Here is a 12,322-nt window from a genome sequence, read left to right on the forward strand (position 1 = left end):
TGCGCACAGGGAATCCTGTATGGTGTATTTATACTTTCTGATCCTTTTCCCACAGTTAGGCCAAAGCTTTAGCACACTGAAACACGTGCCAAGAATATCTGAGCAAGATTAGATAATGAGAAAAGACCGTGAGATTTTGAATAGTCACCAAAGCACTGTTCATATCTGACAGCAGTATATAAGGGGTTTATTTATCAAAGGTTGAATTTTAGAGTAATGTGATTTTTTTTTTTTAACTCTAATAAATTTGATTTTATTCACAATTCGAATGGTATGTTATTTCTGAAAAAATGTAAACATCTAAAATCTGATCAAATAGTCCCGACCCAACACAGAGTTTTCCTCAGAAAAAAAAGTCAAAATTTTTTGACTTTTGCGTGTCAATTTTTTTTTACACGTGTCAAAATTCAAACCTTAGTTAATCTGCCCCTAAATATTGAACTGGCACAATACAGAATGATGTTAATCATGTCTACGCTATATTTTTGTATGTTGTTTAAAAGCTACATATGTACATATTTCTCTTTCAGCTAAAGCTGGAAATGTTAACAATGCAGAACACACACAGAAAACCCTTACCATTATTTTTAGAGGTTTGGGTGGCACTTGCCAGTACCCTGCGGACTACAGGTCTCAGCATTTTGCTAAAGGAAAACAAAAGAAAACAGAAGGTTCATCTGGCAGATTCTGGGGCAAATGGAAAGGTAGTGAAGAGCTCCAGTTTGACAAACAGGGGTTATGTATCAAAATTTTCTCACTATCTTCTGAAAACAACTCTGACCAAATTCCCACTGCCTATTTATCATTGCATTTTCATAAAAGTTTCCTTGCACCAAAAGACTTGATAAAATTGGTAAAAATCCAAATCGTACAAATTTTTGTTTGTCTGTGGCTTTTTCTGATTATCGCGTGAAAACCATGAAATCTTCGATTACTGAAAAAAGCCCAGGGTAGATGGGGATATCTTCCAATTGTAAACAGGACATCTACCATTTACTTCTACGTGACCTTGGCAGGTCTGAGATGAAGTAATTTTTTTATTCAGACTATTAACACCACCGGGGTTTAATAAATCACGAGTTTTTTTTGTTCTATGAAAAAATTGTGTTTTCCCCTTTAAAAGTCCAGAAAAAACTGGATTTTATTATATAACCCCACAATATTTGTGGAAAGGTATGCACTAGCAACATCACCAGCATAAATAACTAACCAAAGCCTCAATAAATGCACCTCTGCTTGTGGTAGTTGTTGAACCAGATGTATCTTTTTGTAGTGTGAACATCTAATAAAAATATCATTTGTATGACGAAAATTTTGTTCTTGAATATGCCAATGTTATTAAAGGAAAACTATACCCTCATATATCATAATAAGTGGCCTATTGAAGAATCTTACCGAACTGGAATATAGATACAGTGTATCAGTAAATATTGTGTTTTTTTGTAGCATTGTTTGACAACATTTTGTAGCAGTGTTCTTTACTGAGCAAAAAACGCATTTAGATATTGTATAAAGTTTTAAAACAACATAACTTGGAGCATACTTAACCACAGGCTAATACAGCTGTACAAATTATATTCATTTTACTCCAAACTACTCCATCACCAGTGAGGAATACTTCAGAGACCCAGTTCAGGAGATAATCATAATTAGCGGGGTTTGTTCACCTATAAGTATTTTTAAGTATTATGATGTGAGACAATCTGCAATTGGTTATTATTCTTTATTATTTGTGGTTTTTAAATGATTTTGTTTTTAATTCAGCAGCTCCATAGTTAAACAATTTTAGCAATTTGGTTGCTAGGGTCCAAATAACCGTAGCAACCATGCATTGATTTGAATATGAGACTGGAATATAGAATATGAATAAGAGACAGCATGAATAGAAATGTGAGCAATAAAAAGCAATAAGAATATATTTAAAGCCTTACAGAGAATTTTGTTAAGATTTGAAAGCTCTCTATGAGGTAGAGAGTAGTAATGTGCAGGTCGAGAAAAACTGGACTCGCTTCCTTTTATAAACCCGACAATGACGTCAAAAAAGGGGCGGGGAGGCACCCGCAGATAAAACCGGAAGTCGGCCGTGTGAGGTAACGGACGGGGAGAGCTCAACTCGCAAATCAGGCAGAAAGGTCGGCCCGAACCCGCCCGACCCGCGGATATTGGGCCAACCCGCACATCACTAGTACAGAAAAATAATTTTTTTTATTAATTTGTGGTATTTGAGTTAGCTTTTTATCTTCAGCCAGTTTGCAATTTCAGCACACTTGTTGCTAGGGTCCAAATTACCCTAGCAACCCTGCATCAATTTGAATAAGAGACTGGAATATGAATAACAGAGGGCCTGATTACAAAAATGAGTAATAATGGGTAGCAGTAACAATAAATGTATCGCCTTACAGAGCATTTGTTTTTTGTTTTTTTATAGATGGGAAGTGTAGTAGGAGTCAGCACTCAGCAATGGAAACCTTTTGCAACTGGGGTGCACGTCCCAGGCAGCCACTTCCACCTGAATACAAAACTCTATTTTCGCAGATAGACAGCACCACCTGTTCAGTAATTTTTCTTAAAAAGCCTTTATTGGCAAAAGGGCTTTTGTTGGACAGGAATACAGCGACGTTTCAGGCCGACAACAACAGCCTTTGGTCAAGCTTTCCTTACAGAGCATTTGTTTTTTTATAGATGGGGTCAGTGACCCCCATTTGAAAGTTGGAAAGAGTCAGAAGAAAAATGCAAATTATTCAAAAACTATTAAAAAAAAATTAAGACCCATTAAAGGGTAGCTTAGAATTGGCGATTTTATCGCATACTAAAAGATGACTGAAAGGTGAACCACCCCCTTTAATGTCTGCCTTAAATTTTGGGCATAATAAAAGATAAACAGGGGAATGAAATAAAAGTCGCAAAGAGCAAACAATTCGCACCAATAGGAGTAAAAATCCACATCTTGCAATGTAATATTGTTCCTTAAACTGTTATTGCATTGCGAATTTTAATTGCGCATTGCGAACTTTAATTGCGCACTCATAAGAAGTGTGTGAAGGTGTCGTACAGGGGAATGTAATAAAAGTCGCAAAGAGCAAAACAATTCGCACCAATAAGACTAAAAATCCACATCTCGCAATGTAATATTGTTCCTTAAACTGTTATTGCATTGCGAATTTTAATTGCGCATTGCGAATTTTAATTGCGCACTCATAAGAAGTGCTTGAAGGTGTCGTAATCTTTTGGAGCAAACATAACGACTTTTTCAGTAAGAAGTTTTATTACATTGACTGCGCATTGGCGCAAACTATATAATTCGCAAACTGTCTTTCACTGTCGGTGGTGGACGTTAAACAGTTTCCGGGCTCGCAAAAGCTATATTAAATTCGCACAAAGCAAAATTTGTTCGCGCAAAGGCATAACTTTTCGCATTGCGAATAGTTTTTCCGTTAGCGATTTTTATTACATTCCCCCGGTAATCTTTTGGAGCAAACATACATAACGACTTTTGCAGTAAGAAGTTTTATTACATTGACTGCGCATTGGCGCAAACTATAAAATTCGCAAACGGTCTTTCACTGTCGGAAGTGGTCGCTAAACAGTTTCCGGGCTCGCAAAAGCTATATTAAATTCGCACAAAGCAAAATTTGTTCGCGCAAAGGCATAACTTTTCGCATTGCGAATAGTTTTTCCGTTAGCGATTTTTATTACATTCCCCCGTATGTCTCATTTGCGGCCATAGACAGTCGGCGCGACCAATTGCACGTCTAATCCTAGCGCATTGTGCAAGACTATACAGAGTGCAAGTTCGTGCAATTGAGTGGTTAGTGTTGTTGAATTGCAACAGAGTTTTGAGCAAGGAGGCGTCTCACACACAAACGCACGGGCTATGAAACACAGTAACCAGCAGACTTCCTACAATAGGAAGGGATTGCAGACAGAATGAAAGCTGCCAATCTGTGCTCGGTGCATACAGTGGAGGAGTCCAAGTCCTACCTAAGTAACCACATCGGTCAAGGGCATGAGACTGACCTACTACCTTGATTACACACATAGCCAACACCGCTACACATTAGCGCAGGGTAATGGCGGCGCTTATACAAAGTACAAACCATTCCCGTTTTCAATGTCACTCACCCTACCCCGACTCCCCCAAAGAGCTGTAGGGCTATTTAGCCTTCTAGACCAGAACAGGCACCCTTAACCAATATGGCGGTCTCGGCAACAGGCGACGGAAGATGCTCAGAATTACGTCATTGATACAACTTCGGTAACTTCCGGACTGACACAGCCGAGTTCGGCAAAGTCCGGCAATAGAGACCAACGTGATTCGGAGATAACATCTTTTCCGAAACGTTGCGAAGTCTCCGGCACAATCTCTGAATTGCTTTAACATCGGCAATCTCCTTAACAAGCGCCGAAAGAAGGCTAATAACACAAATAACACCAAATATTTCTGCACAGAAGGTAAAACTTTTGCCGAAAAGGAGCAAAGAGAAAATATACACTTTAGATATTGCGTCTTCACGTAAGATTTAGCCCCGCCCATCGTCTTTAATAGTCAGAGCCGTCAGCGTATAAAAGCATTGTCCGCGCCAACAGAGTTCCCTTGTGGTTACGTGCTGTGTTGTGAGTCTGTTGCGGCAATAGGCTTCTGCGAGCTTAAATCCCCCGCCGGCCTTAAGATCCGGAATGAGTTCCTCGCCTACAAGAGTTACACATCGAGGGATCAGTGTGCGGTAAATGATCACGTCTTATTATATTCGTGAGCTGCTGTTGGGACGGAGAATGTCTGTGTGTTGGTTTTCAATGAGCGGGTTGGCTGCGAGCACGTGGTCTTAGGCGCGACTTCTGCTGTCGGGCTCTTGTTTCTTGTGTCTGTACAGTGATCAGGCAGTGTCCTAAATGTCTCCTACAATTCCAAGGGATGTAATAACCAAATGCTGGGAGTTTAACGTTGTGCGCATAACTAGCGGCTCTTGTAACTTTCTAGTGTTTATTATTCAGGGTTTTCTTAAAGGATCAGTTCAGTGTGAAAAGAAAAACTGGATAAATGCATAGGCTGTGCAAAATAAAAAATGTTTCTGATATAGTTAGTTAGCCAAAAATGTAATGTATAAAGGCTGGAGTGAACAGATGTCTAATAAAATGCCAGAATCCAACTTCCTGCTTTTCAGCTCTATAACTCTGAGTTAGTCAGCGACTTGAAGGGGGGCCTCATGGTACATTTCTGTTCAGTGAGTTTGTAATTGATCCTCAGCATTCAGCTCAGATTCAAAAGCAACAGATATGACCCATGTGGCCCCCCTCAAGTCCCCCCCCTGGTAGCCAGGGTAACCATTCAGTGTAAACCAAGAGAGCTGAAAAGCAGGAAGTAGTGATCTGACTGACATAATATACATCAAATCACTCCAGCCTTTATACATTACATTTTTGACTAACTATATTAGAAACATTTTTTATTTTGCACAACCTGTCTATTTACACAGTTTTTTTTTACACTGAACAACTCCTTTAAATCTATTTGACGACTTATTGAATGTATTCGCTGCCCAGCTGTCTGTTCTCGGCACTGCTGAAACGGTCAAATGAAACCTGGCTGATTCAACTTTGAATCCTGCAGCTGCTTTTACAATCCTGCTGCTTTGTTACAGTTAATCACTAAAGGCAAAAACGCACATGGCAAGGCATCGCTGCGATTTCTGAAACTGGTGGCCATACACCGGCCGATAAAAGCTGCCGACAGACCGAGTTGGCAGCCTATTGGCCCATGTATGGGGCTTCCCCGATCGAGAGATCTTGACTAAAAGACTAAAAATCCCATTGGATCATGGCCGCATCTGTTCGTTGATGCGGCCCGCAATCCGACCGCCCATGATTTGTCCCGCAAAAACTAAAGGTGGCCATAGACTAAGAGATCCGCTTGTTTGGCGGCGACATTGCCAAACGAGCATATCTTTCCCCGATATGCCATTAACAGGCATGGCTATATCGGGTGTAATCTAAACTTTCAGCCCTATGGCCGACCGATTACGATGCGCAATGGGCTCCGACGGGATCGGTCTGGACAAAATATAACCTGTCCGATCAACCCAACGACCGTTCTCAGTCGGACGAAAAATATCGGCACTCTCCGAAAATCGTACGAATCCTCCATTTGTATGATAGGATCTTTGCGTCTATGGCCAAAATGCTTACGTCCGCAAAGGCACTGTGATTAGTCATCGCAGTCAGGTTTTTAAAAAAAAAAAAAAAAAAAAAAGCCTCAGACAAATCACAATTTGGCTTTGGCTTTAGATGTGATTGACCTTAATGTAACTTATGTTATAGAATGGCCAATTCTATCCAACTTTAATTGCTTTTCATTTTTTTTTTTAGTTATTTGCCTTTTTCTACTGACCCTTTGCAGCTTTCAAATGGGCGTCACTGACTCCCTTCTAAAAAACCAAATGCTCTGTAAGGCTATGAATGTATTGTTACTTTTTCTTACTTATCCTTCTATTCAGTCCCTCTCCTATTCATATTCCAGTCTCTTATTCAAATCATTGCATGGTTGTTAGGTTAATTTATAACTTAGTTACCAATTGATGCAAATTGAAGAGCTGCTGAATCAAAAGCTAAATAACTCAAATCTTCAGTAATAAAAATTTTTTTTTAAAAAAATGTCAAAACCAATTGCAAAATGTCTCTGAAGATCATACTCTACACCATACTCTACAATCTACATCATACTAAAATTTATCTGAAAGTGAACTCCTTTAACAAGAGAACCAAGAATGGTAAAATTTCTGTTATTCCATGTACAAATAGCTTTAAAGGGGTGGTTCTTTTTTGTATGTTATAGAATGGCCAATGCTAAGCAACTTTTTAACTGGTTTTAATTTTATTTATTTTTTTGCCTTTTTCTTCTGACTCTTTGCAGCTTTCAAATGGGTGGTGCTGATTCCCTTCTAAAAAGCAAATTCTCTGTAAGGCTACAAATGTGTTGCTATTGTTACTAGATATTCCTGATCTTTCTATTCAGTTCATATTCCAGTCTCCTATTCAAATGAGTTCATGGTTGGTAGGGGAATTTGCACCCTAGCAGTCAGATTGCTTAAAATGCAAATTTAAGAACTGAATAAAAAGCTAAACTCAAACTACAAATAAAAAAAATCAAAACCAATTGCAAATTGTCTTAGTATATCACACTTTGCAACATACTAAAAGTTCTCAAAGCTAAACCACCCCTTTAAGGAGATTAATCTCCAGCGATCACTCTGTTTCTGTGGGCGGCTGATCTCCTATAAAAGCTTTCCCGCCGGCAATAGTATGAATCGCTGTTGTTAAAAATCATGTGTCTCCAAAATTTGCTTGAAGTTTCCTCTTGAGGCAAAAATAAAAATGTCTAATAAAAGAACCTATTTCTAAACAACTTTCCAATATACATTTATTAAAACCTTTTAGTGCTTTTAAAGTTTTGTAAATATAATTGCAATTGAAAGCAACATTTGCTTCACTCCTGTTACTTTTAAGCAATGTTGGGAAAAGTCTTGGTTCCCCAGCAAAAACAGATCTGTTAATCAGCTGCGTTGTCTTTCATTGTATCAACTGTCTGAGCCACCAGGGCAGAGAATAGAAAGTGACAAATGCTGTTTTTAATCCTAATCCTTCTACAAATAACTTGCATAGAATATTTCTAATGTATATTGCAAAGTGCTTAGAATTACAATGTTCATTGGAATATAATGAATTGCCAGTTTGGTAAGGGTTTCTATCTTTTTTTTTTTTTTTTTTTTTTAATCTTTTTGTTCTGCTCACTGCTTATTTGTTTTCCACCCCCTTAGATTTGTTCCTTCCCAGGCTGATGTTGCAGTTTTCGGTGCTCCCCCTGCTGCTCTCTTCCAAGCTCTGCGTTGGTAAAACCATATCAAGTCTTACGAGCAGCAGCAATGTAAGTAAGCAGCACCATTTTTTACAGTACTCTGCTAGTTTGACAGGAGTCACTGGTTAAGGAGTGTGATCCGAAATATACTTTAATGAGAAACTGTCTAGGGTGGGCACTTATTTATATTTGCTCTAGTTAAGCATGTCCATGTCTGCTTCTATTAATCTAACGAGTCAGTCTTAAGGTGGTCATACACTAAGATCCGCTCATTTGGCGAGGTTGCCAGCTGAGCAGATCTTTCCCAGATATGCCCACCAACGGCAGGGCGATATCGTGTTAATATGAACGTTCGGCCCTAGGGCCAAACTATCGTATTAAACTAAGGAAATGGGTGCTGACTGGTCGTAGGTCTGCCTCAACTATCCAATTCAGTCCTTGATTACAGGGAAATATCGAACCTACCTGGTCAGACCAATTTTTAGCTAGATATCGATCTTGGGAGACCCATCGGATGTCCCCACATATGGGCAGATAAGCTGCCGAATCAGTTTAAAGGATATATCTGCATTTTTTAATCTGCCAGTGTATGGCCTCCTTTACTCCGTTCACAGGTGTCTTAAAGGAGAATCACTGTCTATGGCTGTGCAGAGGTCACAACATACATTATCTGTGATACAACAGTTTGTGTGATGTAGAGTGTAATTAGGCACACTTCTAACATATCAGTCATGTGTATCACTTTTCATAGTTCATAAAGTCACTGTACCTTTGGCAGTAGGAAGACGCTGTAACTTAAAGCTGCTGGACTGAGTTGTCTGCCTTTAATGCTGACCCCATGTCTGTCTTGCTGTGATTTTTCAGAACAAAATTTTCTTTTTGGGTGCATGTTAGCTGAGCACCAGTCAAATTCAGGAGAACCAGGTCATCTTATGAAATAAATATGTACAGTTATATGTATATATGTATGCAGCGTATATATTTATGCAGTTTGTCTACCCGCATTTGTATTGATTTAAAAATCCAATTGTAAATGAAAATATAAAGTCCCATATTATTGGATCGGAGCTTTTAATTTTAAGACAGCCTAGCACTATTCTAGATAACTGCAAATTTCTCTTGGGCTAGGGCCACACGGGAAGATTCAGGGAGATTGGTCGCCTGGTGACTAATCGCCGCGTCTTTGAGGCGACCAGTCTCCCTGAATGGCTTGCTGTTATCTTGCACCCGCTAGCGCTAAAGTCGCCTGCGCCTATTCACACGCAGCGATACGTTTTTCAAAGTCGCTCGAAATTGCCATTTCAAGCGACTTTGAAAAACATATCGCCGCGTGTGAATAGGCGCAGGCGAGTTTAGCGCTAGCGGTTACAAGATAACAGCAAGCCATTCAGGGAGATGTCGCCTGGCGACTAATCGCCGCATCTAATCTCCCTGAAATCTTCCCGTGTGGCCTAGCCCTTGATTTGCAATCTAAGTTTGTTTTTTTTTGTTTTTTTTGTTTTTTTTTTTAATTTCAGACTGCCTGGTGTAAAGAAACCTTTGGGAAACTATGGCCATGTTAACATTGAAGATACTAATGGTGGTGTAGCAAAAGAGGCCAAAGAAGAGGATGATGACATCGACTTGTTTGGTTCAGATGAAGAGGTGGGAGGTGTAACAACCTTGAGACGTAATAAAATTAGACGCTATAAGCATTAGGTGAACAGTGAATGACACTGGTTGTACAGCTGTGTGGAAGATTCTTGTTTTTAAATACTGTCCAATAAGTGGGTGTGTTACCACCACAGCAAACTCCAAAATTAATTGCTAAACTTACTCTGGATGTTTCTTTGAGCATTTTTGCCTTTTACCATTTTTTAATTTTCTATTTTTTTATTTTTTTTGGGATGCACCAGATCTAGGATTTGGTGCAGGATTATGTCAAATTCAAGTGCCTGGCCTAACTGAATCCTAAAAATCAGGTAACTCGCACAAACAAGGGAGTTGAAAAAAAAAAATTGGCCCTTTAGGTCTCTTATGTCCTTATTTGCATATGCAAATTGTTTTGGATTTGGCCAAATCTCAAATTTGTGGATTTCGCACAACCCTAACTTGTTTTTACACTGCTAATTGCAGGCTCAAGTCAGATGGTGACTGGCAATCTGGGCCTTCAATAATATGTTCAGCTAAAACATGTCCTAATATAAAACTGTAAAACTATGCAAATATCTAAGAAATCACTTAAAATAGGAAGTTAATGCAAATTTGAGAGGACCATTCAATGTATTTCAATTCAGTTTTTAAGGTTTAGATCTCCTTTTAAGTGGTATTTGCAATGAAAGCCTTAGTTAACTTTGTTACTAATGTCCTAGGCATGTTAAGTCCCCTGCAAAACACACTGAATTTGGCTGTACTATATTTAGGCTGGTTATATGATGAATAATCTAAATCACCATCTTTCGGCTGATTTGTGATGCATATTTTCTTAACTGACTATACCAGCCTGTTGGTTAAATAGAAAAAAATCGTGCGATTGTGCAGAATATTTAGTTTATTTGTGTTCTTTCATAGGAAAGTGATCGCTTAGCACAGTATGAAGCAAAAAAGTCTAAAAGTAAGTAGCTTTTTCCTTATTTGAGGTGTTGTATTTTCCTTAAAGGAACAGTTCAGTATAAAAACTGGGTAAATAGTATGTGCAAAAAAAAAAAAAGTTTCTAATAGTTAGCCAGAAATGTGATGTATAAAGAATCTAACATAATAACCAAAACACTACTTTCTGCTTTTCAGCTCTCTGAGTAAGTCAGCGACTTCGAGGGGGGCTACATAGGAAATAACTGTTCAGTTTGCAATTAGATTAAAAGCAAACTGTTATGACTCATGTGGCCTGCCCCCCTTAAGTCACTTATTGCTTACTGCCTGGTAACCAATCAGTGGAGACCAAAAGTGTTCTGGCTATTATGTTAGATCTCCAGTCAGTCCAGCCTTTGTACATTACATTTTTGGCTAACTGTATTAGAAACATCTTATTTTGTACAGCCTATCTATTTACCCAGTTTATATTTATACTGAACAATTCCTTTAAGGCTTAATTTCATTGTCTTAAGAAAAGTAAAATATGGCAAACACTAATTCTGTAAATTTCAAAAGGCAAAGTAAAATACTGTGTTTTTTGGCCAGTATGTAAACATTATTTCTCCTTTTTGGGAGAATTGTAGCGTTCCTGTATTTGCGTTTTCATTAATCTCCTGAATGGACAAACTTGCCACAGATACTGGTCTGAAACTGTAGTACTGTGTGACAGTTCCAGCATTCCTCCTGTGGCACATTAAAATGTTTTGCAGCTTCTTTTCTTCTCAGTCTGGGAGGACTTGGCTGTTTTTCAAACATGGTTTCCGTTGTGGTTGACTGCCCCTTTATTCTTTGCTTGGCATTACTAGAAGTTTCCAGAAGTCTCATACAGTTAGACTTTTAATGTCTTAAAATAAACTGCAGGTGTGGTGGCCCAGTGTTTACAATCTATACATGAAATAGTGTCATGAATATTGTATAGAATTTCTCAAAGGTTTGTTAAGCAAGGCAATGACTGTTGTTCATGACTTAAAAAGTTTACCTCTCCCTTTCCCACTAGAATTTTAATCTTAACTTTGTAGGATTTGGGATTGGTGTTTGGTTTAAGGCTCCATCAAACATCTTCTACTTCTGGGAAACCTACTTGACATGTACTAATTAACAGTTTATATATTGCTAATCCTTGCTGCCATAGCATTTCTACTTCTACTGTCCATCTCCAAAGCTGACTAAAGCCTTACTATTTCTATAGAGCCAACACTTGTTAAATCATTCATTCTTCTTGACGTGAAGCCAGGGGATGATGAGATGTGAGTACGTCAGAAGTATACAGATGGATGGATTGTTGTGGGGAGCATGTAAGTATGATTTTGCAGTAGGCTAGAAAATATCTTTACATAGGCTGCAATGATGATTAAAACATCACCATCTTTCGACTGATGCTCATGATGGATGTATTTATTCTGACTGCCTTGTATTTAAACATTCTACTGAATTCTCATGAAATTGAAGAACTGGAAGTCCATGCACTGGCAATATGCAGATGTTATGGTTAATACTAATTTGTTAAAAAATCTGGGGGGGCAGCATGTCACCTGAGCTTTTCACCTTGTTTACCCGTTTTTAACTTATTTTTGTTTGTTTTTTTCTATAGCAAAACTTGTCCCTGTTTGGCATGGTAATAAAAAGCTGCAGATTCGGTGTGTGGTTGAAGAGGACAAAGTTGGCACACATGTTGGAGGAACAGATCCCTGCATTTGAGGACTATGTACAATTCATGGATGTTGCTGCTTTTAACAAGATCTAAATACAATACACTGATTTCATGAGGCCCCCATATGTTACAGCACCTGAATAAAAACCTTTGCTTAATATTTGTGCAACTGATGTTTATTTGGTTCTGCTGTCTCCAGAAATGATTATTCT

The 12,322-nt window shown here is 38.5% G+C and overlaps 1 protein-coding gene, 1 non-coding gene and 1 pseudogene across 3 annotated transcripts in view; 2 read left to right on the forward strand and 1 right to left on the reverse strand.

The window, feature by feature from the left end:
• ndufs1.S (NADH:ubiquinone oxidoreductase core subunit S1 S homeolog) overlaps positions 1–4,449 on the reverse strand; it is a 20,592-nt gene extending 16,143 nt beyond the window's left edge. For both annotated transcript variants that reach the window (XM_041579114.1, XM_018239014.2), the window contains exons 1-2: positions 4,123–4,449; positions 580–644 (exon numbers count right to left, since the gene is read on the reverse strand). In XM_041579114.1, coding sequence (XP_041435048.1) covers positions 580–640 — 61 coding nt within the window. In that variant the 5' untranslated portion in view covers positions 641–644; positions 4,123–4,449. The remainder of the gene's footprint in view (positions 1–579; positions 645–4,122) is intronic.
• LOC108702288 lies at positions 3,928–12,268 on the forward strand (annotated as a pseudogene).
• On the forward strand, positions 10,253–10,330 carry LOC121399222. The gene has a single exon (XR_005964832.1). It is a non-coding gene; the product is annotated as a small nucleolar RNA SNORD51 (small nucleolar RNA).
• Positions 12,269–12,322: the final 54 nt, after the last annotated feature.

Source organism: Xenopus laevis, chromosome 9_10S, assembly GCF_017654675.1.
Source record: "Xenopus laevis strain J_2021 chromosome 9_10S, Xenopus_laevis_v10.1, whole genome shotgun sequence".
Classification (NCBI taxonomy): Eukaryota; Metazoa; Chordata; class Amphibia; order Anura; family Pipidae; genus Xenopus; species Xenopus laevis.